This window comes from Protopterus annectens, chromosome 9.part0 (assembly GCF_019279795.1).
Source record: "Protopterus annectens isolate FY-2018-M chromosome 9.part0, PAN1.0, whole genome shotgun sequence".
Taxonomy (NCBI): Eukaryota; Metazoa; Chordata; order Ceratodontiformes; family Protopteridae; genus Protopterus; species Protopterus annectens.
Genome location: NC_056743.1, coordinates 968793340 through 968818641, shown reverse-complemented (window position 1 = coordinate 968818641; position 25302 = coordinate 968793340). Strand labels below are relative to the sequence as shown.

General features: G+C 42.1%; 1 protein-coding gene across 1 annotated transcript in view; it reads left to right on the top strand.

Annotated features, from left to right (window-relative positions):
* Positions 1-25302, top strand: part of ANKRD52 (ankyrin repeat domain 52) — a gene marked incomplete in the record, with an annotated part of 2835210 nt that overhangs the window by 2496715 nt on the left and 313193 nt on the right. Inside the window, 1 exon segment of the mRNA XM_044083713.1 lies at positions 467-554. Within this exon segment, the coding sequence (XP_043939648.1) occupies positions 467-554 (88 nt within the window).

The window sequence follows — 25302 nt, the reverse complement described above, 5'->3', positions numbered from 1 at the left end:
TGAAGGGAATTTTCTTTCATATGGTTTCTTGCAAGGTGGAAAGGAAGGAACTGAAAGAGAGTTTGCCTTGCAAATTTTGCATGGCCTTTCAAGAAAGGGAGTGATTGAAATGGGGAGAGTAGACTAAGAGGACATTGCTGTTTTTCTGGTCAGAAGTTTCCCAGGTGGAGGAGAAGGCAGTTCTGTATAAGAGTGGAACTGCTGATTGAGATATCCTCAAAGATCTGGTGTTACAGTAATCCCTGTGGGACCAGCATTTTTAATGTATGCATTATTAACTTTCACTTTTTTACCAGGTTTATCCTGTAAGTAGTTCATGGCATATTCCATCCTTTACTTTTATGTTGTTGATCAGAGTTTGTCAGTGCTGTAGTTATTTTTTGTTTGCTGAATGTAAACAATAAAAAAAAAACTGTCCTTTTCCTGTTTCATTTTCTGACTGAATAACTGTTTGTGTTTCCTTCAGGGCATGAAGACTGTTTAGAAGTGTTGCTTGATCACAGATCCTTCACTTCCTTGGAGGGGAACCACTTTACTCCATTGCACTGTGCAGTGTAAGTTTTCTTTTTATTAGTATAATCCTTTCAGCATTTTACGAGAAAAGATGCTGTAAATGAGATTCTTGTTGCAGAAGTTGCCTTTCTAGACCTTGGTGTAGGTAAACTTTGCTCAGGAACTGACTGAGCAAATGAGTTTTTAAAAAAATCTAGAGGATGATGTTGGCAAAAAAAAGTTTCCTTTAAGAGTCTAGTATTCTTTCTAAAAATGGCTACGCTGATAGGGAAAATGAGTTGTATGATATGCAGCTCATGTTTTTGATGAGCTTTTTGAGACATGGGTATCTGCATGAAGGTCGTATGAATCTGCACATATATGCATGCATTTCTCTGAGTATGTGTGGAATTAGTGATTACTTATCGACAGACTGTAATATCATTATTGACCTTGCTAGAATAAAAAACATGAAGTGTATAATTTGCTTTGTAATCACTATTTTCTTGTTATGCATCTAGTTTTGATCTTGGAGATGTGGTAAGAATGACTTGAAATGTTGACTTTCTTATATTCAGTATTTCTGGTTTTATGCTTGACTGTGATCAGAAGATATCCAGTATAGATTTCACCAGTTAAGCACTGGAAAAGCAATCCAACATGGACAACAGTAAAAGATTTGAAAAAGTTTTTTTTTCAAAGCTATTCAGTTCATCAGTAATTAGAGTTATCGGATCTGAGTACTCTGAATACCTAAACAAAGGAAGAAAAGTAAGAAAAAGAGGTTCAAGTGCTGGAAGAGAAGAATGTAACTGTGGGATCTCTAAATAATTTTGCAGGAAACTAAAAATAAACAAGGTAGAAGAGAGGAAAAAAAATAAAACTTGCTATCTTTGCAAGAAAAGATTGATAAGATGTATGAAAAATTAGCAGTACCTTGTTACATTTTATCCAGAGGGTTAAAAAAATGATGGAAGAAATAGAAGACACCCTGACTTGACACTCGGATGAAATAACAGCACACTATATGGGTGGTATTAGGTGTTCTTTTTTCTGAGTTCCAGTGGGCTTGCTGAGAGGCATAGCTTTCACAACAGATGATCTTGGCGATATTTGCTGTTGAGGAAGATTGCTTTTAAGTACCACAGCATACGTTAAAATCTGTGTGTGCATTGTGTTATGCTGGTGTTGCATGCGTAGTTTCAACAACCTCATGCACTTATATGAGAGAGTTTAGCCTTCATTGTCATTGTGTAAGTGTACTTCTCGTATACTGTGCGTTTCATCCTGTAAGGATTAAGTGGTTATAGGTAGACATGAGGCAATTGCTACATGGTCTCAAGATGCCCATATCCACTAAGCGGGCTACAGAAAAGTTAGAACATTGCATTTCCATGCTGTCCAGTCATTTGATTGGTACTTCTAGATTTAAGCCTTATATGTTCATTTATTACTGCACTTGTTCTATAAACAGTGTTATAATTTTCAGCATAGTTTGTCCTTTAAACTGTTGTAGGAAGCGGTAGTGAGAATATTTTTTCTGCTCCAGGATTTGTGCTTCAGTACTTTTCAGTTGTTCCAGTTTTGATCCTACAGTTTTATATTCTGTTTATTTACTTCCTTAAAGTTTCATGAACCTATGAAACCAGAAGGCAGAGATTGATCTAAAGGAGAAAATACCTGAAATGGAAGTACAGCGGAATGAAATAAGACAAACTTGAGAGTTTGGAAAAATGAGCTAAGGAGAAAAAATTCTGTGTTTTTTAATATTTCTAAAAGAATGGAAGAAAATGACTAACTGTCATGAAGCATCAGTTAAGTTGAACTGAACTGCCCAAGGTTGAGTTCCTAATAGAAAGAGCTCACAATGTGTATGTTCCCGGGAGCCTTCAAGATGGAAACCTTAGATCAATATTAGTGAAGCTGCAAAAGTACACATTCACGAAGAGGATTCAAATCGGGCTGTGGAGAAAGTGGAAACACTTGTTTATCAGTGAAATAAGAATTTTTGTGGATAATGATTTTTCTCTGTGCACCAGGACAAAGAAAAATAAGGTTATTCCAGTCACCAGACTATACAGGGAAAATGTTTTGCATTTTAAACTGTTTTACCCAATGACTATTTTTCCCAACGGGGACCTAAAACATTTCTTTAAGCAGAGAAAGCAGTAAAGAAGCCAAGAAAAAATACAGTAAATGGAAGAGAGGATTCCTGCAGTAAATGGGCGAGAAGAAAAGGCTGCACAGGAAAACAAGTTAATCAAAAGAACACATGTGAAACCATTTCTAGTGTATGTAAAGAAAATGGGTGACTGACAGAGGGAAGTTTTAAGCTTTTTTCCGAAGAGTGAGAGGTATAAATCTTGTGGATCATTTACCTGAAGTTAGACTGAAAATTTAATGCAGAACAATAAAGTATTGGTCTCTCTCTGTCTCTCTAACAGTAATACTACTACTACTAAAAATGCTACTAAGATAAAAAGTAATTTTTACTTGTTTTGGACATTGAACCAGCTGTCAGTAGAAAAACAGGAAAGGTGAGGGAATTGTTTTTATATTTAAATTGTTGGTAGAAATGTCAAAAATATGGACAGGACAATACAGTCTAAGTTTGGTAAGTTAAATAAATTGTTTACATTTTCACAGCTTTTTTGGTATAGACTATGCCCTTTTCATTAACTAGGTTGGGGGTTGGTATAAGGGTTAAGGTGGTTACCTCAAAGACATGAGATACAGGGTTTGATTTTCACCTTTGAAAGGAAAATTGTCTGGGCTTAAAATGGACCACAAGGGCAGCTAGCCTCGTCCTTAACTATGAACCTATGTAGGTGAGAATAATGGGAGTGCCTTTTGGAATAAGAGGAGTGGGTCTATAGTAAAAAAAAAAAAAAAAAAAAATTAATACTTTGATAGGTTAAGATTGAGATTAGGCTAATTAAATTCCAGAACCTGTAAATCAGAGAGGAAATTTCAGTTTACACTGCTTCGACAGTCTGTTGACTGCACAGAGGCTTTTATTCCTCAAAGGTGCTATTATGGAGGATTTAAACAGAACAATGTACAGAAAATAACTTTAGAAAGTGACCTTTAAACCACGAAGATAGAAATAATAAGGCATATTGTAAAATAGTTATAGTTTGTGTACTAAGGATGAAAATTAGGAAAAAGTTAAAAATATGTAGAATGAAGGGAAGAGAAAACAATAGGTATATTGGATTTCAAGGAAGGGAAGTCTCTTTAGAGTGTTTTTTCGTTGCCTGAACCAAAGTTACTTAGGTGGTGTTATCCTTCCTGATCTCCTTTAGTTGTGTCTGCCATTGATTCTGGACTGGGAGATAAGGATGACGGCCTGATAAAGGCTTAGATTGAGATGGGATTCCTCCCTATTCTTTTTGTTCCAGGGTGGCAAGAGATGGTTATACACCCTCTCCAGTGAGGATGCTTCCTCAGTGGTCCCCTATTTATGTTGATAGAGTCAAAGCAGATGGTCTTGCCACATCATGATCTATCAACAACAGTTTCTACCATGTCTTTTTGCTGACCATTCCCTTGGTGTCAGTGACCTCAGTGCCAACTTGTTCAATGCTGAGAACAATGAGATGCCTTTGGCTCCAGCCTCACCAGTGCCCATGGTGCCCGTGACTTCATTGTCCGATGCCACAAGTCAGAAGCCTTTTACTTTTGCTTTGATGGTGTCCTTGGTAGGGAGAGTGAGTTGCTTAGCATCTTACCCTTTGACACCAGTGACGTTAACATCATCACAGACTCAAGATGTCAACACTCCATGTTGCCTAATAAGGGTACACAACTTTGTACATCTATCAGCCTTCACTGTGTCCTCCCACCTGTCTGAGGTTTTAATTCATTCATCTCCTTACCAGCGGGACAGGGTCTGGAAGGCCTCCATAGACAGAGAGAGGTGTATGGGGTTATCCTATGATGACTCTTCATTCCCCCCAGTCAGTTCCTCCTCTGGAGGGCATTTGAAGAAATTATGCAAGAGGAAGTATGTAGAATCCTCTGTAAAGTCTCTGTCCCTCTCTTGGTAATGAGAATTGTGATGGAGAGGATTCTGCTGTGTCTTCTCCTGAAGATCCCAGTATCAGGGTGGTCTTTGAAGTAATGAAATGCAAGGAGGCTTATCCCAGTAACTGTACTTCCCCATTAAAGAAATTCTGCAGGAGGCTTTCATTTCTTATCCACCATCTTTTTGGATGTTTCTCCTGACCAACAGGATGGTTGCACTTATGCAAAGGGCTTAGTGACCAAGCTGTAAAAGACTGAGTAAGAAGGAAAAATGCTCACTGCTGGTGGCATTAAGGTCTGCAGTCCCCAGTGGACATTCTCCTAAAATCAGAAGAGTGCCAACAGCTTATGTCTTAAAAAAAGTCAACAGCAAGATTTTGGGCAGTGTTCTAATACAGGCCTGTGTAGACATGTCTGCTTCCAGAACAAGCACCAACCTGATAGCAGTGGTGATCAGCAAAACTAGGGTTTTCCACAACCATACCTTCAGAACTTAGCAACAGAACCACTGAGGGTTTGCCCAACTATCCATCTGTGGAAGTAGTCAGCAGTCTTGTTTTACTGTTGCGGTAGGCAGTCATACGTGCTACATTGTTAATGGAAGGAGTGTCGAGGCGCAACATAACATTCTCTTTGTATCCCTACTGCCATGGTTGCAGTTCATTCCTGTTCAGGTATTTCACCCTATCAAAAGGGCCAAAGAAAAGGTCATAAGTTGTGACAAAGACATGATTAAAGTAATTTTAACCTAACTGAAGATGAAAGGGTAACTTTAAGAGAACATGTAATCACAAGTAATTTAAAGTTTCTGTCAAAGTAGTCCTGGAGACTAGTATAAAAGTAAAATCCCTGCATAAAACCAATATTTATATAGATGCTGCCAATTTGTTATCCTTTTTGAATGTCTAGGAACCTGTGGTAGTTAATAAAGATTTTTTTCTTCTTTTTTATCATCAGAATAAGCAGCGTTAACTTCATTTTTGATTTTTGTACTGTATCAACACCCTTGTCTTTAGAAAAAAAAATGTAGGTTTTGGATATACTGTTAATAATAGTGGAGTGAGTCAGCAGTTAGTGAATTTAAGGCAACTGACAGTACACCTTATTCATGTTTTTAATTTCTATGAGTTTGTCATCTTCACAAACCTTCTGAAAGGTTAGAAGAAGAAGTTGTTTCTGGGGCCTCTCCTTGTCCATTCCAACATCTTGTCTTTTGTGTGGTAGCTGAACAAGCAGGGGCAGAAGGTGGTAGTATACCCCCATGTGCAGGGCTTTCTTCCATGGATGGGTGGCATTACTATTAGTGTTTCACATCCACAGGGAGGTAAGTGAAATAATGTATAACCTTAGTCGCACCTCCAGTCCTTGAGATATGGATTCACATGATTCCATGTAGTCAAGATCTTTTGGAAATGGAACACTCTAAAGATTGATCGGGGTGCCACTCTGGAGAACTTGACCCCCCCCAAATGCTCATTTTAACAGGGAAGAGATGTAGTAGTGGAAACATTCTTTCTCCCATTGCTCTGCTGTTTTTTCTCTAACTGTATAAAGTACATTGTTTACTCATATGTATGGTCCACTTCACTTGTATGGAATTCCTCAAGGGCTGGGACTGTATTATATAACTTAACTTTGCTTCTGTTAATTTTTAACAATTGGTCACAGCTGAGAACTGAATGTTAGTTTTATTCACGTTATAGTCAGTAACTCTTAGCATCACTGTGGTTATACTCATCAAAAGCTGTGAACCCAAAAAAGACATTTTTGTTATATCAGTCGTCTGCCAATCCTCTCCGTGTGTCAACACCTTACCTTGTAAACTATCTTAAGAGTTCACATCCTTTTAAAAGTCAAAAATGTCTTTACAAACACTGCCATTTTTGAACTACTTTTAGGACTTGTTCTATATTTTTTTATTTTAGTTTTTCTATAATCAGTCCATCTCTGTCATTTGACACTATGACTGTTGGAGGGCAGTACATTCTTCCTTTGGTCTGTTCTCAGTTCTTTGTCTGTCACATCATTCATTATCTTATGTACTCCTGTATGGTAGGAATATTTTATGTTTTGCATTTTTTTTATTATAGCCACCAACATAATCAAGCCTAGTAAAACTTTACAGTATTGATTTTGTAAATGTATTTATTAAAATACAGTTGAAACAATGATGCACATGCAAATACAGTAATAGAAAAGGGAAATAATGGTGACAATTCTCATTTTCATATTATGTACAATTTAGCAGTTGTCATTCAAGCCAACATTGCATAAATTGCTCATTTCTTCTTCCTTCCCTTAAACCTCACTCCTCGTCCTGAATATTATTCTTGATGCATTGTTTCCACAAATTCCAGGTATTTGTGTAATTTGCTACTTCCCTTTTCTAAAGAGCCTGCCGACCGTTTTTTATATTTACAATTTTCAGTACTTCAGTTACATTTGGTTTAGATTTTGATTTCTGTTTTCTAGTAATTGTTTTAGCTAGCTAATAGCATTAGCCTTTTAGCCCTCACTGTTTCTAAGCAATTCAGATCCTTTATCCTATTTCAAAAGAATCATTTCCTTCGGTACAACCATTTGCTCCCCAACATTTCTGACACAGTACTCTGTAGGGAATTTTTTATATCTGCCAAATCATTGTACTTCCTCTAGCCTGGATGTCAACAATCTTGTGGTATGACCGGGACATCTGTACACACCATCTTTATTTATTTTTTGCCACAGTATGAGAAGAAAAAAAGAAGCATTGTGGATTCAAGTACTAGGATCATCAGTCTGTTAGTTTCACCTGGCTGCCAGGATACAGAAAAGTTCCATATTGGGGAACTAAAATTTCTGTATTTTTTGCTCACTTTCTGTTTGTAGAATAATAGATATTTTTCACGTTTCACTGTTGCAGTCATTACAATTGGGTTATCCTGCTGGCAGGCTGCCCTCAGTCGGCCTGAATTCCAAAGTCTTGGTCCGGCGTCTGTTGCTGTCGCCTCTTCCCTGACATCAGAGCGTCAGGAGTATAAAAGATGCATCCGATGCCATTTTCTTCAGTCTTTCTAGCCGCACGGTGCCCAAAGCAGAAGAAGTTCGCAAGTGCTGGTCGGCCAACTCCTGAGATTTTCCTGTACAAATTTCAGATCCGAAGTCTTCATTAAAAACTAAATACCCCGTTGGGGAAACTTTTTTCTTGCTCCAGACCAATATCAGAAAAAGTTAATAATTATATTTCTTTTGGGAAGCAAATACCCGATAAGGAACTTTCATTCTTACTGTATTCCTTGCCTAGGCCCTGACCATGACGTTTCTAGTTGTCGGTTTTGTGCTAGATTTAACCAACGCTCTATTAAGCGTCGGTACGATTTTGCATTTCACTATTTTGGCAGAAGATTTAATTATACAATGCCTTCGGACAGCCATCCGACTACCGGAATTCATAAGAAACGCAGAGAAAAAGAGAAGGACAGGCAACCGAGGTCCAAAACCGACGAAGAGGCTTCTTCTAAGCCAGTCGCCGGTTTTCAGTGAGGCACCTTCGCAGCCCCTGACGCCCGCTACCTTAGAGCCGCTACTGACTCCCACGTGGAATCGACTGGGCCGCTGGACACTCAATGTATTGGACCCTCGGAGACTATTTCCTCAGATGGGTCCAGAGCCGCTAAGCAGGCATCGGCTTCTGAGGGTGTTTTCAGACCTACTCAGTTATACATTAAAATAACTTCAGCTTCAAAGGCAAAGACTAAAGCACCTTTAAAGACAAACAAGTACAACAGCCTCATGGACAGGCCTCCATGCCCAAACAACAGATGCTCAAAATGGCCGAAGACTTAATTACTTTGATCAGGGGGTCCCATCCCCCTCCTGATAAGAGGCTTAGGCAAGAGACAGAATATGAATCTTCAGATCAAGTTTCCATTTCTTCTGATTCCTCTTCTGATCAGGAATATTCACTTCCTCCCTATGAGGATTCTGATGCTGAAGAATCTATCCCTTCAGCCGCTCCTCCTGAGGACTACTCTTTTGGGGAAACCTTGCATACCATGAGGGGAACATTTCCACTGCGAGAGCCAAGATTTTCCAGAATCTAAGAAAAGGCTCAGAGACTTCCTTTTACTACCACAACACAGGCCCCTAGCTATTCCACCTGTGTTGGACATTGTGGATGATGTCTTTTCAGAGTCTAGTCTGACCCCTGACTCCTTACCTCCGGCTCCTGTTAAGCCGGATAGATACTACAGGGTTCCTGACGCTCATAAATTCCTTTTCAAAAACCCTGCTGCTGACCCAGAAACTATCTCTCAGGGTCCCAAAGGGATCAAGGCTTCCACTGCAAAAAACCCTATCCCGTCTGACAGGCATTCTAGGGCACTGGACAGATGGGGAAAAATTCTGCTACCTTGGCTATAAGGGCTTTAAATTGCCATTTTCATATGCTCAAATATCAGTAATATATTATTTCACTGCTTAAACAGAAAATGTTGATAAATTCTGAATGTGCAGAAAACAAGGAAATGCAGGATTTATTGCATGCAGCTGAACAAGTTGGAAAGCATACTTTGCAATGTGGTTCTGATTCTCTGGAGGCCTCCTGCAGGGCCGCCGTTACGGGTTCTGTCATTAGGAGGCATGCTTGGTTAAAGGAACAAAATTTGCCTAATCATGTCAAAGCAAAATTATTAGATGCTCCATTCCAACATGACACCTTGTTTGGTGTTAAGGCAGTGTTAAAGAAAATGGAGGACAAAGCAAAATCTATGCAAACGGTCAAGGATTTCTTACAGGTACAGCCTCCAAGAGTTAACAGACACTGGCCAACAAAGAATTGGTCCTTTCCAGTGTCAGACAGGCCACAAAGGGGCAAATCCAGACGCCCTAGAGGCAGATCCCAGCCCCAAGGTTCATACAGGTCTAAACAATGGGGGGCTTCTACCTCCAAAAGTGGAGAAGACAAATCACAGCCATACAAGAAACAGTCTCAATGACTTCCCCCTGCCTACAACAAGCACTTATCTTCTGGTAGCACCTTTAGGGGGAAAACTAGCACTTTTTTCTCAAAATTGGCACATCATAACCCAGGACAAATGGGTCCTAGACATAGTGTCACAAGGCTACAGGTTTAACTTCCATACCCTGCCAACGGCAAACAGTTGGCCATACCTGCCAAAAAATCAATGGGCAGAGGCACAAAAACAAATCTCATCCCTCATGGAAATGGGGGCCATTCAGCGAGTACCACAACAAGAGCAGGGTCAAGGATTTTATTCAAGACTGTTCTTGGTACCAAGAAAAGACAAGGCCCTGGAGGCCAATACTGGGCCTATCTTTAGTAAACACATTCCTGGATATACCAAAATTCAAGATGTTGACTCTACAGCAGCTTCTGCCCATGCTGGGCAAGAAGGCTTGGCTTGTGACTTTAGACCTAAGAGGCATACCTGCATGTCCCAGTCAGACAAGCATGCAGAAGGTACCTCAGATTCAAAGCAGGCTCAATGCATTACCAAATCTCTGCACTGCCCTTTGGCTTATCTACTGCGCCCAGGGCCTTTACAAAGTGCCTGGCACCAGTAATTGCATTCTGCAGACAAAGAGGAATACAAATATATCCTTACTTGGATGACTGCCTCATTCAAGCAGAGAACAAGGACATTCTACTACAGCATCTGGCATTTGTAAAGAGATTTTTAACAAACATAGGGTACACAGTCAACGAAAAGAAATCAAAACTAGTACCCTCTCAAGAGATAATATTCCTGGGTGCAAACTTAAACACAACTGCCCAGATGGCTTATTTCACGCCAGACAAACAAAGGCATCTGACTACCGATTTCAAAAAGTTGGCAACAAAGGCCCAGTTATCTGCAAGAAAAATTCTGTAGGCTTTGGGCTTCATGGCATCCTGCATTCTACTAATTCCATATGCAAGACTGCATATGAGGAAACTTCATTGGTACCTAAAAAGTGTCTGGACTCAACATTGCCACAGCCTGGAAACAAGGATTACTCTCATTCCATGCCTGCAACAGGAGTTTCGATGGTGGGCGAAGGCTTGTCACCAGAACAAAGGACAGCCATTCACTTTACTCCCAGCCAGGCAGACATTAATGGTTGCATCAGATTATGCCTGGGGAGCCCACATGGCAGGAAGATGTATTCAAGGCACATGGTCCACAAACCAAATGCATCTACATATCAGTCAAAAAGAGATGCTAGCGGTCCAGAATGCCTTGACAGCCTTCAAGGACCTACTTCATCTGGGACAACTACTGATAAAGACAGACAACACCACGGTCATGTGGTATATAAACAAGCAGGGAGGCACTCATTCTTACCCCCTTTGCAGACTAGTCATGACTTTGTGGAACACAGCATTGACTTACCAAGTACACCTACAGGCACAATTCCTGCCAGGAAAGACAAATACTCTGGCAGACAATCTAAGCAGAAACCTCATGGATCCCCACAAGTGGAAATTGGACCCACAAGTCTTCAGCATGATAACAAGGAAATGGGGATGTCCGGATATTGATCTATTTGCCTCTCCTCACAACTACTAACTAAAAAGATTCTGCACAAGGATTTATCACAGACAAGCATGGAAAGTGGACGCCCTCTCTTTCAACTGGAAAAACTTAGTAGTGTATGCCTTCCCTCCACTGCCTCTCCTCCCAAAGGTACTCCTAAAGGTCAGACAAGAGAAGCCAAAGATGATACTGATTGCCCCAGACTGGCCCCGCCAGTACTGGTATCCAATCCTAAGGAACTTGTCTCAATGGCCGGCTTGGACCTTACCTCAAATACCTCATCTACTGTCTCAACAAAGCAATCAGATCCTGCATTGCCAACATAAAACCGTAAATCTGGCAGCTTGGCGGATAATGTAGTCATACAAAATGCACCCCTCACAAAAGCGGTGATGGATGTTATATTGGAGGCCAGAAGGCCTAGCACTAGAAAATCTTATGCTGCAAAATGGAAAAGATTCTGTGTTTGGAACCAGACACAAGGAATTGACACAACTGTACCAAACATCCTTCAGATTTTGCAATATTTAACTGAGATGCTATCTTTTTCATCAATTAAAATTCATGCCTCTGCCATTTTGGCTCATTACAATACAGAGCCACCAATATTTTCTCATCCTTTAAGGCAGTACCTCAGAGGAGCCAAAAACTTAAGGCCTCCAAGGAGATCACCATTACCTGCATGGGACCTCAACAGTGTCTTAGAAAAACTCACCCTGCCTCCCTTTGAGCCAGCCGCTACAGCTGATATAAAGTTTGTCAAGGAAAACAGCTCTGCTCCTAGCAATAACTTCTGCAAGACGAGTTTCAGAGCTACAGGCACTCATGGCTGTGGAACCTTTTATCATTTTTTTATCCAGACAGGGTTTTTTCTGAGGACAAACCTGACATTTATGCCTAAGGTAGTGTCCAGTGTGACCCTTAATCAAGCTATTCATCTGCCAACCTTTTACCCAAATCCACAGAACAAGGGGGAGAGGATTCTACATTCTTTGGACATACACAGACAACTTTGATTCTACTTGGACAGAACTAAAGTTTTCAGAAAGACGGAGCAATTACTAGTGGCATATGCTGCAGGATCACAAGGAAAGGCTATCTCAAAGCAGAGTATTTCAAGGTGGATAGGCCACTGCATTCGTTTCTGCTATTCACAGCATGACAAGCCAGTGTCTAAGGACATTAAGCCTCATTCAACCAGAGCAGCAACCACTTCAGCAGCCTTCCTTAGGGGAGTACCAACCAAAGACATTTTAGAGGCTGCTACCTGGAGTTCAGTGCCCACCTTTGCAAAGCACTGTCATTTACCACTCAAGTCCAGGGCAGGCTTTGCCACTGCATTCTGCAGGGTCTTATAGCCACTCCTAATGCTGTTTAGCCCCAGCCTTCCAACCATAGCTTTGGGATTCAACCCAATTGTAATGACTGCAACAGTGAAACACGAAGAACATAGTACAGTTGTGTACACTTACCATAAATGTAGATGTTAGTGTATTCACTGTTGCAGTCCAGGTTACCCACCTGCCATCCCCCTTACTTTTGCTTGAACTTATTAGTACTTCTCTAATCTATACAACCTATGTGGTATATTTGCTTGTAGATGAAGGCAAATTATCCTTTGGTGCATGTATGTTTTATTAACATATTTTTAGCCTACACTTTTGGGCGCATCTGACATCTGGGGCAAGAAAAACTGAAGAAAATGGCGTCTGATGCATCTTTTATACCCCTGACGCTCTGACATCAGGGAAGAGGCGACAGCAACCGACACCGGACCAAGACTTTGGAATTCAGGCTGACTGAGGGCAGCCTGCCAGCAGGATAACCCAATTGTAATGACTGCAACAGTGAATACACTCGAACATCTACATTTATGGTAAGTATACACAACTATACTTTCTACAGGTGTCAGGGTAAATGTCTGTTTCTAAAGTGACTAAGTGTATTTATTTATTTATCTTGCAAAGCAGTTACCCATTAAAGATTTCCATAGTTCTTGTTTTATGACCTGAGCACATTACCTCTTGACCACACTGTACTGACTTCAACTAGAAGACTGTCAAAATCTCCAGGACAACTAGAACCAAAAATGTCTGTGCATCTTCTCTGAAGTCACCATGGTACAAGCCAGGTTATTCATGGATACCCCACTTAAAAAAGTGAAAAAAAGATAAGCTCCCAGAATTGAATGGACAACAGGAGTCCAACATATATTGGTTGAGTCCCAGTGCCTCCCTAAACGCAAGGGCATCAGGCCTGGTGAGGCTCTTTTGCAGGCCCTAAACCTGATGCACAGTTGGATCATGGCCTCTGGTGATGCCCCAACCTCACCCCCAGTAGTTTGCCACACAGTCAGAGAAGTGCATATCCTCCCATATCAAAACCCTTCAACAGTGTCATTCTGGAATCTCCCCTTGGACACCTTGTTCCAGTGGCCATTTTGATATAACTGAGGGCAGGCCCTTTGGTTTTGACACGTTTTTCGTGCTGCATTTCAGAGGTGGAAGTTGCTCTCTGCCCATGACCAGAGATTTCTAAGCAAGCATTTTGACCTCCTCATCATGAATTGACATGTCATTATTAGAAATCAGTGTGGTGAGAAGATTCTTGAGTAAAACAGTAGCTTTATTCTGACACAGATATTAGACAGCATATTTGATGATGTCCTTTTCATTCTTCTTAGTGTATGGGTTCGGATCTGATCCCAGAATCTGACTTGGCCATTTATTCCAGACTTAGGATCCAGCTCTCAAGCTCCTCCTCCTACCCATAATGCACAATTGCATCTCCAAAGCCTCAGATGTCGTTTGCTGCCATGGCAACCAGGTGCAGGTTTTCCTTAACTCTCAACCAATTTAGTGGGTTTGTAAGTGATTAAAACCTTATTGTATTGATTTTCTAGACAATATATTTTACCCTTTTAATAAGCATACTTCTTTTTTTTACCAAACAATCTTTTTCCTGTTTTTTCTGGTATTTTTGTATGTGTGTCTATGTATGTATGTATGTATACACATATATGTACACACACTATATATATATTTATATATATATATATATATATATAAATATATATATATATATATATATATATATATATATATATATATATATATATATATCTATATATTTATATATTTATATATATATATTTATATATATATATTTATATATTTATATATATATATATATATATTTATATATATATATATATATATATATATATTTATATATATATATTTATATATATATATTTATATATATATATTTATATATATATATTTATATATATATATTTATATATATTTATATATATATATTTATATATATATATATATTTATATATATATATATATAATAGTCCGAATCCACAATCACCGAACACACTAACGAAAGCACTTTCGTTAAAGTGTGTTTAAAAAATAAATAAATAAAACATTACTTTTACCCCCCACACTTAAATATTCTCACTTCGAGGTCGCACTACAGTGGGGAAAAGCAAATTTTTCCTTATTCTCGCTGTAGTGCGTTCTCCGCAGCAAATCTTTTTCGGTTATGTTGCAGTTCGGTGATCGGTACAGATTATATATATATATATATATATATATATATATATATATATATATATATATATATTATAAAGACGTACTGATGTTCTTGATGTTCTTTGTGCTTCACTGTTCAGAATCGTATGCCCACAACTGCACTTTTTGAAACCTATAGGTTTCTGCAACATGGTAGCAGAAAAACACCCACAGCAAGAAAACTCAATCAAGTGTCTATCAAACAGTAAAATAAAAATATGAAGAGAAAAAGTACAGTTGTGTGCACTTTACCGTAAATTTAGATGTTTGAGTGTATTCACTTTTGCAGTCCTCACTTATGAGATGTCCTGCTTCGGAAGCCCTTGGTCGGCCTGAGTCCCAGAATAAAAAGCAACTTCCTGCCTGGGCTGCAGACCCCCCCTACCCTGACATCAGGATGGGTGGGCATAAAAGGAGCCAGCCAAAGCCATGGCATCATTTTTTCATGCCGTTGGAGCCCAAAGCAGTTGAGTGCATTGGTCGGTCCGACAGGAGTGAGAAATTCTTCTAAAGCTAAGTACCCTGATGGGAAGTTTTCTTCCTTACTTGTGACTCATGTCAGATAAAGTTACCAGCTGTCTCCATTGTGGTAAAGAAGTCCCACACAGAAACTTTCATACCTTTTGTGCGGCTTACTTAGGCCCAAACCATGAAGTCACAAATTGCCATTGTGTATCTACATTTCAATACTAAGACTATAAGGAATAGGGCTGAAGTCTTGTCTAAGCACTTTAATCAGCAGTTCGCTTCCCATCACATGATGGTATCCATTGGTTGTCCCTAGATTGAGCTCCATAAGCAAAAGAAGGAAAAAAGACCCAGGCTAAAGGCCTCTGATGACAAGTTTTCTCCGTCCATTAGTCCCCTCAAGGCTCATTATCACAGAGGAAGGAGAGGTGCCTTCGCAGCCCCCTTCTGCGAGTGAGGTGGTGGCACAGGCCTCTTTCGAGACCCTTTCGGAATCCAACATGCTGTCAGGTCCGTCAACTTCAACTCAGGCCTTGACATTCAGTTTGCTGGTCCGGAGTTGCTAAGCAGACCTCTGCTTCCGTCAAACGATCCTCAACCAACAATGGTTCCTCTGAGGGCATATGCCTACATTGGGTATTTCTTTCAAATAAACTGGCATCAAAGTAACTAATGTGCACAGGCCGAAAGCAAAAGCTACACCTAAAAAGAGCTCGACCTTAGGTACTGTGCCTAGGCCTGCCGTATCCTGCCCCACAGGTTGTCAGCAGGATTTGATCAGGTTGGCAGAGGACCTTATTTATTTAGTCAGAGGCAGGCAACCCACCACCATCACCAAATCATCACCAGGAAAAAGAAGAGGGATCCTATGCTTGAGACCTTGTCAGAAGCCCCTGGTTCAGATGAATACTCTGATCAGGAGGACTGTGTCCTGGAAGATGAACCTTTCCTTACTTCCTTCAAGGATTCTGATTCAGAAGTGGTGTTACCTTCTGCTTCTCCTCCTGAGGACATTACTTTGTGGAAACACTGTATGCCATGATAGTTTTTCCAGTGGCAAGCCCAGGAATACCTCCAATCTAAAAAGATGGTCAGGGAGTTCCTTGATCTTCCACAACACAAACCTTTGGCTATTCCTCCAGTTTTAGAAGCAATAGAAGACGTCTTCATGGAATCGTCTCTCAATCCAGACTTTCTTACCCCCACCCCCTCATATGTTTTACAGTGTACTGGACTTTCATAAATTCCATTTTAAGAACCCCTCTGCTGACTCAGTGATCATCACCCCAGACCCCAAAGGAGTTTGGTCTTGTTCTTCTAAAACCCCATTACCTACAGACAAAGAAAGTGGGGCCGTTGACAGGTTTGGCGGAAAGGTTTATATTTCCTTTAACCCGGCCATGAGGGCTCTCATTTACCAATTCCACATGGTGAAATAGCAGCAGAGTATTTTGGGAAAATGAAGCAAAGGTTTTCCTCCCTGGGGGACAAGACCACCTCCAGGGAATTGCTAGATCTCTGCCATTCCAGTTCCCAGGTAGCTAGGCACTCCTTGCACTGTGGATGTGATGCCCTAGAGGCATCTGCTCCAGCTGCGCGCTCTCTGGCTCGATCATCAGAAGGCATGCTTGGCTTAGGGGAACAAACCTTACAGGAACATGTCAAATTTAAACTGTTAGATTTACCCCTGGATAAGGACTCCCTTTTTGGACCAAAGGCTGAGTCTGTGTTAAAGATGGAGGGCAAAGCAAAATCCGTGCAGACAGTCAAAGACTTCCTCCAAGTCCAACCACCTAGGGTTCAGTAGGAGTTTTCCCACAAAGCATTGATCCTTTCCCTCCCAGTCAAAACCCAGTTAGAGAAAAACCCAAAGAGAAAGGCCTCATAGGCAGCAGCAGCAGCAATCGCAGAAGTCAAGGCTGTGGTCCTTAGGAGCACATAGGCTGGGGGGTTTTAGGCCACAAGACTCAAGCAGAGTTCAGCAATGACTCATCCCCCATCCTCAAACCCCGAACAAGATAGGAGGAAGATTAGGATGAAGATTTTCCCTATTCAAGGAAAACTGGGCTATTCCTGGTTCCCAGGAAAAAAGGCTCTTGGCAACATCCTGGATCTGTCCATCTTCAATCAGTCCCTCATAGTTCCAAAATTCAGAAAGCTTACTCTTCTAAAGTTTCTTCCCATGATCACTCCTCAAGTTCTAATGGTTACTTTAGATCGGAAAGATGCCTGCTTTACACGTCCCTATAGAAGAATCCTGCAGAAATGTTGTTTTCTTCACTTCAGAGCCCCAGTACCAGTCACTTTCAATTCTCTCCACTAGCCTTTGTCTTGTGTACTGTTTCCAGAGTTTTCACAAAATGCTTGGCCCCTGTGATCGTCTTCTGAAGAACAAGAGGCATCCAGATTTAGCCTTATTTGGATGATTGCCTCATTCAGGCCACAAGTTAGTCCAAGTTCCTCAAGAAACTGGCCTTCACCCCGACCCTACTCTCTTCCCTAGACATACCCATAAACCTCTGCAAATCCAACACAAACCCTTCCACCAGGATAGTTTTCCTGGGGTCTCTGCTGGATTCGTCCATCCAGAAGGCTTTTCTTCCCCCAGACTAGGACTTCCTTCTTAAAGCAATACTTCCAGGACATTATGCAGAGGCAGTGCCTTTCAGCCAGGGAATTCCTCAGAGCACTGGGCTGCATGGCATCCTCCCTCTGGACAGGCTAAACAAGAGGAAGCTTCAGTGGTACTTCAAGAATCTGTGGTGCCAGCAGTCACAGTTCCTGGAAATGGAAATCCACCTAATTCACTGCCTCAGGGAGGAATTGGTATGGTGGGAACAACCATGTACACAGAACCAGGGTCTCCCCTTCAGGTGTATCCCTCAAGCCCAAACCTTAACCACGGATGCATCAGAGACAGCTTGTGTAGCCCATTTCCAGCACCTCCTATCCCAGGGCAAATGGGAAGAGCAGTTCAGACACAAACACATAAATTGGAAGGAATTGATGGCAGTACAGAAGGGCATGCTGGCCTTCAAGGTTCACTGGAAACCAGGGGTCCTACTTATCAAAACAGACAACACAACAGTCATGTGGTACATAAACAAGGGGGCACTCACTCCTACCCTCTTTGCTGGCAGTGCAGATCTGGGAGACAACCAATGCTATGGGGTTGTGCCTGATGGCTCAGTACCTTCCTGGGGCTCAGAACACTCAAGCAGACCAAATCAGCAGACACTTAATTAATTCTTACAAGTGGCAGCTGCATCGGGAACCATTTCTCAGCATAGTCCAGAAATGGAGATCCCTTCAAATAGACCTGTTTGCCACCTACAGAAATGTTCATTTATAAAGATTCTGTTCCAGGAGCAAACTTCACACAGCCTGGAGGACAGATGCCTTCTCCTATCTCTGGAGCCGCCTATTTCTTTATGCATTTCCTCCCTTGCCTCTCTTTTCAAGGGTCCTCCAAAATACAGGGAGGAATGACCGAGGGTCATCCTGATAGCTCCAGACTGGCCCAAGCAGCACTGGTACCCCCTGCTACTGAGTGTGACTAAAGTAAAACCTTGGCAGTTACCTCAGGGAGTGGATCTGCTGACTCAGGCAAAGGGAGAGTTTGTGCACCCTAACCTGCAGACTCTCAAACTGTCTGCCTGGATAATTCATCAAAATCTATCCAAAGCACCCCCAGAGTAGTCAGGTGCTTACTATCCTGAGAGTCTGCAAGACCCAGTACTAGGAAAATGTGCTGCAAAGTGGAAAAGATTCTTTATGTGGTGTCAGCAGCAAGGCCTCAGCCCTGTCTCGATCAACATTTCAGCCATTTTGGAGTACATGGCAATCTTGGTGGACAAAGGCCTATCCTCTTCATCCATTAAGAGACACTGTTCTCCCATTTCACATCACGTCCCTACTCTTCCTCCTATTTTTTCCCACCCCCTAATGAAACAGTTCCTTAGGGGAGTGCTGCAAGTCGGACCTCCTAGGAGGCAGCCTACCCTTCCCTGGGACCATAAATTTGTTGTAGAAAAATTGACTTTACCCCCTCTGAACCAGCTGCTTCCGCTGATTTAAAATTCTTGACCTATAAGACTGCTGTTTTACTGGCTATCATCTCAGCTAGGAGGGTCTCTGAGTTGCAAGCCCTTATCTTCCAGCCAGAATGAGTTTCACTCAGAAATAATCCTTCCTTTGTGCCCAAGGTTGTCACAGACACTTCCCTGAACCAAGCCATACACATGCCTACTTTCTTCCCTAAGCCGCAGAATCAGGGGGAAAGAATCCTTCACTCTTTGGATGTACACAAGCAACTTCACTGCTACCTTGCCAGGACTAAAACCTTCTTAAAATCAGAGCAACTCTTTGATGATGTTCATCGTGTTTCACTGTTGCAGTCATTACAATTGGGTTATCCTGCTGGCAGGCTACCCGCAGTCGGCCTGAGTTCCAAAGTCTAGGTCCGACATCGGTTGCTCTCGCCTCTTCTCTGACATCAGTGCGCAAGGGGTATAAGATGCAGCCAACGCCATTTTCTTAAGTCTTTCTTGCCGCGCGGTGCCCGAGGCAAAAGCAGTTCGCAAGTGCCGGTCGGCCGACTCCTGAAGTTTTCAAATTCGAATTTCAGATCCGAAGTCTTCATTAAAGCTAAGTACCCCATTGGGGAAACTTTTTTCTTGCTCCAGACCGATGTCAGAAAAAGTTAATAACTGTATTTCTTGTGGGAAGCAAATACCTCATAAGGATTTTCATTCTTACTGTATTCCTTGCCTAGGCCCTGACCATAATGTTGCTAGTTGTTGGTTTTGTGCTAGATTTAACCAACGCACTATTAAGAGTCGGTACAATTTTGTATTCCATTACTTTGGCAGAAGATTTAATTATATAATGCCGTCGGATCAGCCGACTACCAGAGTTTACAAAAAATGAAAAGAAAAAGCAAAGGACAGGCATCCGAGATCCAAAACCGACGAGGCTTCTTCTAGGCCTGTCACCGGATCTCAGTGAGGCGCTTTCGCAGCCCCTGACGCCCGCTACCTCAGAGCCACAGGCCGCTTCCGACTCCCACGTGGAGCCGACTTGGCATCTGGAAACTCAAGGTATTGGACACTCTGAAACTATTCCCTCAGATGGGTCCAGAGCCGTTGAGCAGGCATCGGCTTCTGAGGGTGTTTTCAGGCCTACACAGTTATATGTGAAACCTACTTCAGCTACAAAGACAAAGACTAAAGCAGCTCTAAAGACAAAGAAACAAGTACAGCATTCACCTGGACAGGCCTCCATGCCTAGAAAGCAGATGCTTAAAATGGCCGAAGACCTTATTACTTTGATCAGGGGTTTCCATCCCCCTCCTAAAAGAGGCCTAGGCAAGAGTTAGAATATGAATTTTCAGACCAGGTTTCCATTTCCTCTGATTCCTCCTCTGAACAGGTTTACTCTATTCCTCCCTATGAGGATTCTGATGCTGAAGAATCTATCCCTTCAGCCTCTCCTCCTGAGGATTATTCTTTTGGGGAAACACTGCATACTATGAGGGAGCATTTCCACTGGGAGAGCCAAGACTACTCAGAATCCAAGAAAAGGCTCAGAGATTTCCTTTTATTGCCCCAGCACAGGCCCCTTGCTATCCCGCCTGTTTTAGACATTGTAGATGATGTATTTTCAGAGACCAGTTTTTCTCCAGACTCTCTACCACCAGCCCCTAAGCCAGACAGATACTACAGGGTTCCTCATTCACATACATTTCTCTATAAGAACCCTGCAGCTGACCCAGAAACCATCTCTCAGGGTCCCAAAGGGGTCAAGGCTTCTACTGCAAAAAACCCTATCCCCTCTGATAGGGATTCTAGGGCCCTAGACAGATGGGGCAAAAAGATTTATACCTCTGCTACCTTGGCTGTAAGAGCCTTAAATTGCCAATTTCATATGCTTAAGTATCAGCAATATCTTATATCTTTGCTTAAACAGAAAATGCCAGCAAAAACAGAATGTGCAGACAATAAAGAAATGCTGGATTTATTGCATGCAGTTGAACAAGTTGGAAAGCATACTTTGCAATGTGGTTTTGATTCTCTTGAGGCCTCCTGCAGGGCCGCTGTTACAGTTTCTGTCATTAAGGAGGCTTGCTTGGTTAAAAGAACAAAATTTGCCGGATCATGTTAAAGCAAAACTATTAGACGTTCCTTTACAGCATGATACTTTGTTTGGTGTTAAAGCAGAAGAGGTGTTGAAGAAAATGGAGGACAAAGCTAAATCTATGCAAACAGTCAAGGATTTCTTGCAGGTACAGCCTCCCAGATTTAGCAGGAACTGGCCTACAAAAAATTGGTCCTTTCCAGTGTCAGATAGACCGCAAAGGGGCAGATACAGACTCCCCAGAGGCAGATCACAGCCCCAAGGCTCATACAGGCCTAAACAATGGGATGCTTCTACCACCAAGAGCGGAGAGGAAAAATCACAGCCATACAGGAAACAGTCTCAATGACTTTCCACTTCTAGCACCAAGCACTTATCTTTTGGCAGCCCCTTTTGGGGAAAGCTAGCACTTTTTTCACAAAATTGGCACATGATCACCCAGGACAAACGGATTCTAAATATCGTTTCACAAGGCGACAGATTCCACTTTCACACCCTGCCAAGGCAAAACGGTATGCCAGACCTGCCACGCAATCAATGGGCAGAGGCACATAAACAAGATTCATCCCTCATGGACATGAGGGCCATTCAGCAAGTACCAGAACAAGAGCAGGGTCAAGGATTGTATTCAAGACTGTTCTTGGTACCCAGAAAAGACAAAGCCTGGAGACCAATACTGGACCTATCTATTCTAAACACATATCTGGATATTCCAAAATTCAAAATGTTGACTCTACAGCACCTTCTGCCCATGTTTGGCAAGAAGGCTTGGCTTGTGACTTTAGATCTAAAAGAGGCATACCTGCATGTCCCAATCAGACAAACAATGCAGAAGATACCTCAGATTCAAAGCTGTCTCAATGAATTACCAATTCTCTGCACTGCCCTTTGGCTTATCTACTGCACCCAGGGTCTTCACAAAGTGCCTGGCACCAGTAATTGCATTTTGCAGACTAAGAGGAATACAAATATATCCTTACTTGGATGACTGCCTTATTCAAGCGGAGAACAAGGACATTCTACTACAGCATCTGACGTTTGTAAAAAGATTACTGACAAGACTAGGGTACACGGTAAACAAGAAGAAATCAAAACTCGTACCCTCTTGAGATAATATTCCTAGGTGCAAGCTTAAATACAACTGCCCAGATGGCTTATCTCATGCCAGACAAACACCAGACAACTGACTACTTATTTCAAAATGTTGGCAACAAAGACCCAGTTATCTGCATGAAAAATTCTGCAGGCCTTTGGTTTCATGGCAGCCTGCATTCTGCTAATTCCATATGCAAGACTGCATATGAGGAACCTTCAATGGTATCTAAAAAGTGTTTGGACTCAACATTGCCACAGACTGGAAACAATAATTACCCTCATTCCCTGCCTACAAGAGGAGTTTCGATGGTGGGCAAAAGCCTGTCACCACAACACGGGACAGCCATTCACCTTACCCACAGCCAGGCAGACATTGACAACAGATGCATCAGATTACGCCTGGGGGGCCCATATGGCAGGAAGATGTATTCAGGGTACATGGTCCGCAAGTCAAATGCATCTACATATCAATCAAAAAGAGATGCTAGCTGTTCAGAATGCCCTAACAGCCTTCAAGGATCAACTTCATCCAGGACGACTATTAATAAAGGCGGACAATACTACAGTCATGTGGTACATAAGCAGGGGAGGCACACATTCCTACCCCCTCTGCATTCTAGCCATGAACTTGTGGCACACAGCATTGACTTAATAAGTACATCTGCAAGCACAATTCCTGCAAGGAAGGAAAAATATTCTGGCAGACGAACTAAGCAGAAACCTAATGGATCCCCACGAGTGGAAATTGGATCCACAAGTCTTCAGCATGATAACAAGGACCTGGGGATGCCCGAACATAGACCTATTTGCCTCCCTTCACAACTACCAACTACAAAGAGTCTGCACAAGGACTTATCACAAGCAAGCATGGAAAGTGGATGCTCTTTCAGCTGGAAAAAATCTAACAGTATATGCCTTTCCTCCTCTGCCTCTCCTCCCCAAGGTACTCCTCAAGGTCAGACAAGAGAAATCAAAAATGATACTGATTGCCCCAGACTGGCCCCACCAGCACTGGTACCCAATCCTAAAGAGCTTGTCTCACTACCCAGCCTGGACATTACCTCAAATTCCTCACTTATTGACCCAACAAGACAGTCAGATACTGCACAGCCAACTCAAAACCTTAAACCTGGTGGCATGGCAGATAATATAGCCTCTCAAGACACACCTCTCTCTAAAGCAGTGATGTATGTTATTTTGGAGGCCAGGAGGCTTAGCACCAGAAAATCTTATGCAGACAAATGGAAGAGATTCTGTGCTTGGAACCAAGCACAAGGTATTGACACGATTGTCCAAATATTCCTCAGATTTTGCAATACTTAACTGAGATGCTGGATAAAGGCCTTTCCTTTTCATCAATTAAAATTCATGCCTCTGCCATTTCAGCTCATTACAATACAGAACCACCTATTTTTTCTCATCCGTTACTAAGGCAGTACCTTGCAGTGGCCAAAAACATAAGACCTCCCAGGAGAGCACCAATACCTGCATGGGACCTCAATTATGTCTTGGAAAAACTCACACTGCCTCCGTTTGAGCCAGCCTCTGCAGCTGACATAAAATTCTTATCATGGAAAACAGCTCTGCTCCTAGCAATAATCTCCGCTAGAAGAGTCTCAGAGTTACAGGCACTCATGGCTGTGGAACCTTTTATCATTTTCCATCCTGACAGGGTTTCGCTGCGGACAAACCTTACATTTATGCCTAAGGTAGTGTCCAGTGTGGCCCTTAACCAAACAATTAATTTGCCTACTTTTTATGCAAACCCACAGAATAAGGGTGAGAGAATTCTGCATTCTTTGGACATTCACAGACAGCTACGCTTCTACTTGCACAGAACTAAAGCTTTCAGAAAGACTGATCAACTTCTAGTGGCATATGCTGCAGCATCACAAGGAAAGCCTATCTCAAAACCGACTATTTCAAAGTGGATAGGCCATTGCATTCGTTTCTGCTATTCACAGCATAGATAATCAGTGCCTAAGGGCATTAGGCCACATTCAACCAGAGCAGCAGCCACTTCAGCAGCCTTCTTTAGAGGAGTACCAACCAAAGACATCTTAGAGGCTGCAACTTGGAGTTCAGTGCACACCTTCACAAAGTACTACCATTTACCTCTCTATTCTTAGTCCAGAGCAGGCTTTGCCACTGCAGTTCTGCAGGGCCTTATAGCCTCTCCAAATCCTATTTAGACCAGCCACCCTACCTCAGCTTTGAGATTCAACCCAAGAGTAATGACTGCAGCAGTGAAACACGAACATAGTACAGTCGTGTACCTACCGTAAATGTAGATGTTAGAGTGTATTCACTGTTGCAGTCCAGGTTGCCCACCCACCATCCCCCCTTTCCTTTGTGGGACTTATCTACACTTCTCTATCCTATACAACCTTTTTGGTGTATTTGCTTGTAGATGAAGGACATGATGTTCATTGTGCATACAGCTGCAGTCATACCAGATGAGTTATCCTGCCGTCAGGCGGGTCCTCGGTCAGCCGAATTCCAAAGTCTAGGTCCGGCGTCGGTTGTCGTCGCTTCCTCCCTGACGTCAGTGCGGCAGGGGTATAAAAGAGGCAGCCAACGCCATTTTCTTCAGTCTTTCGTGCTGCGGTGCCCAAGCAGAAGCAGTTTGCAAGTGCCGGTCGGCCAGCTCCTGAGATTTAAAGTATTTCAGCCAAGTCGTCTTGAAAGCTAAGTACCCGTTGAAACTTTTCTTGCCTCAGACCGATGTCAGACAAAGTTAATAATTGCATTTCATGTGGGAAGCAAATACCGCATAAGGATTTCCACTCTTACTGTATACCTTGCTTAGGCCCAGACCACAACGCCTCGGCCTGCTGTTTTATGCTAGATTCAACAGACGCACTATTAAGCGTCGGGCGGAGTTCGCCTTCACTTTTTGCCAAAATTTAATTATCCCGAATTTAGCGATAGACGCTGATCCCCCTCGTTTGCAAGAAAAAAGGCCTGGTCGGGCCCCCCTGTTT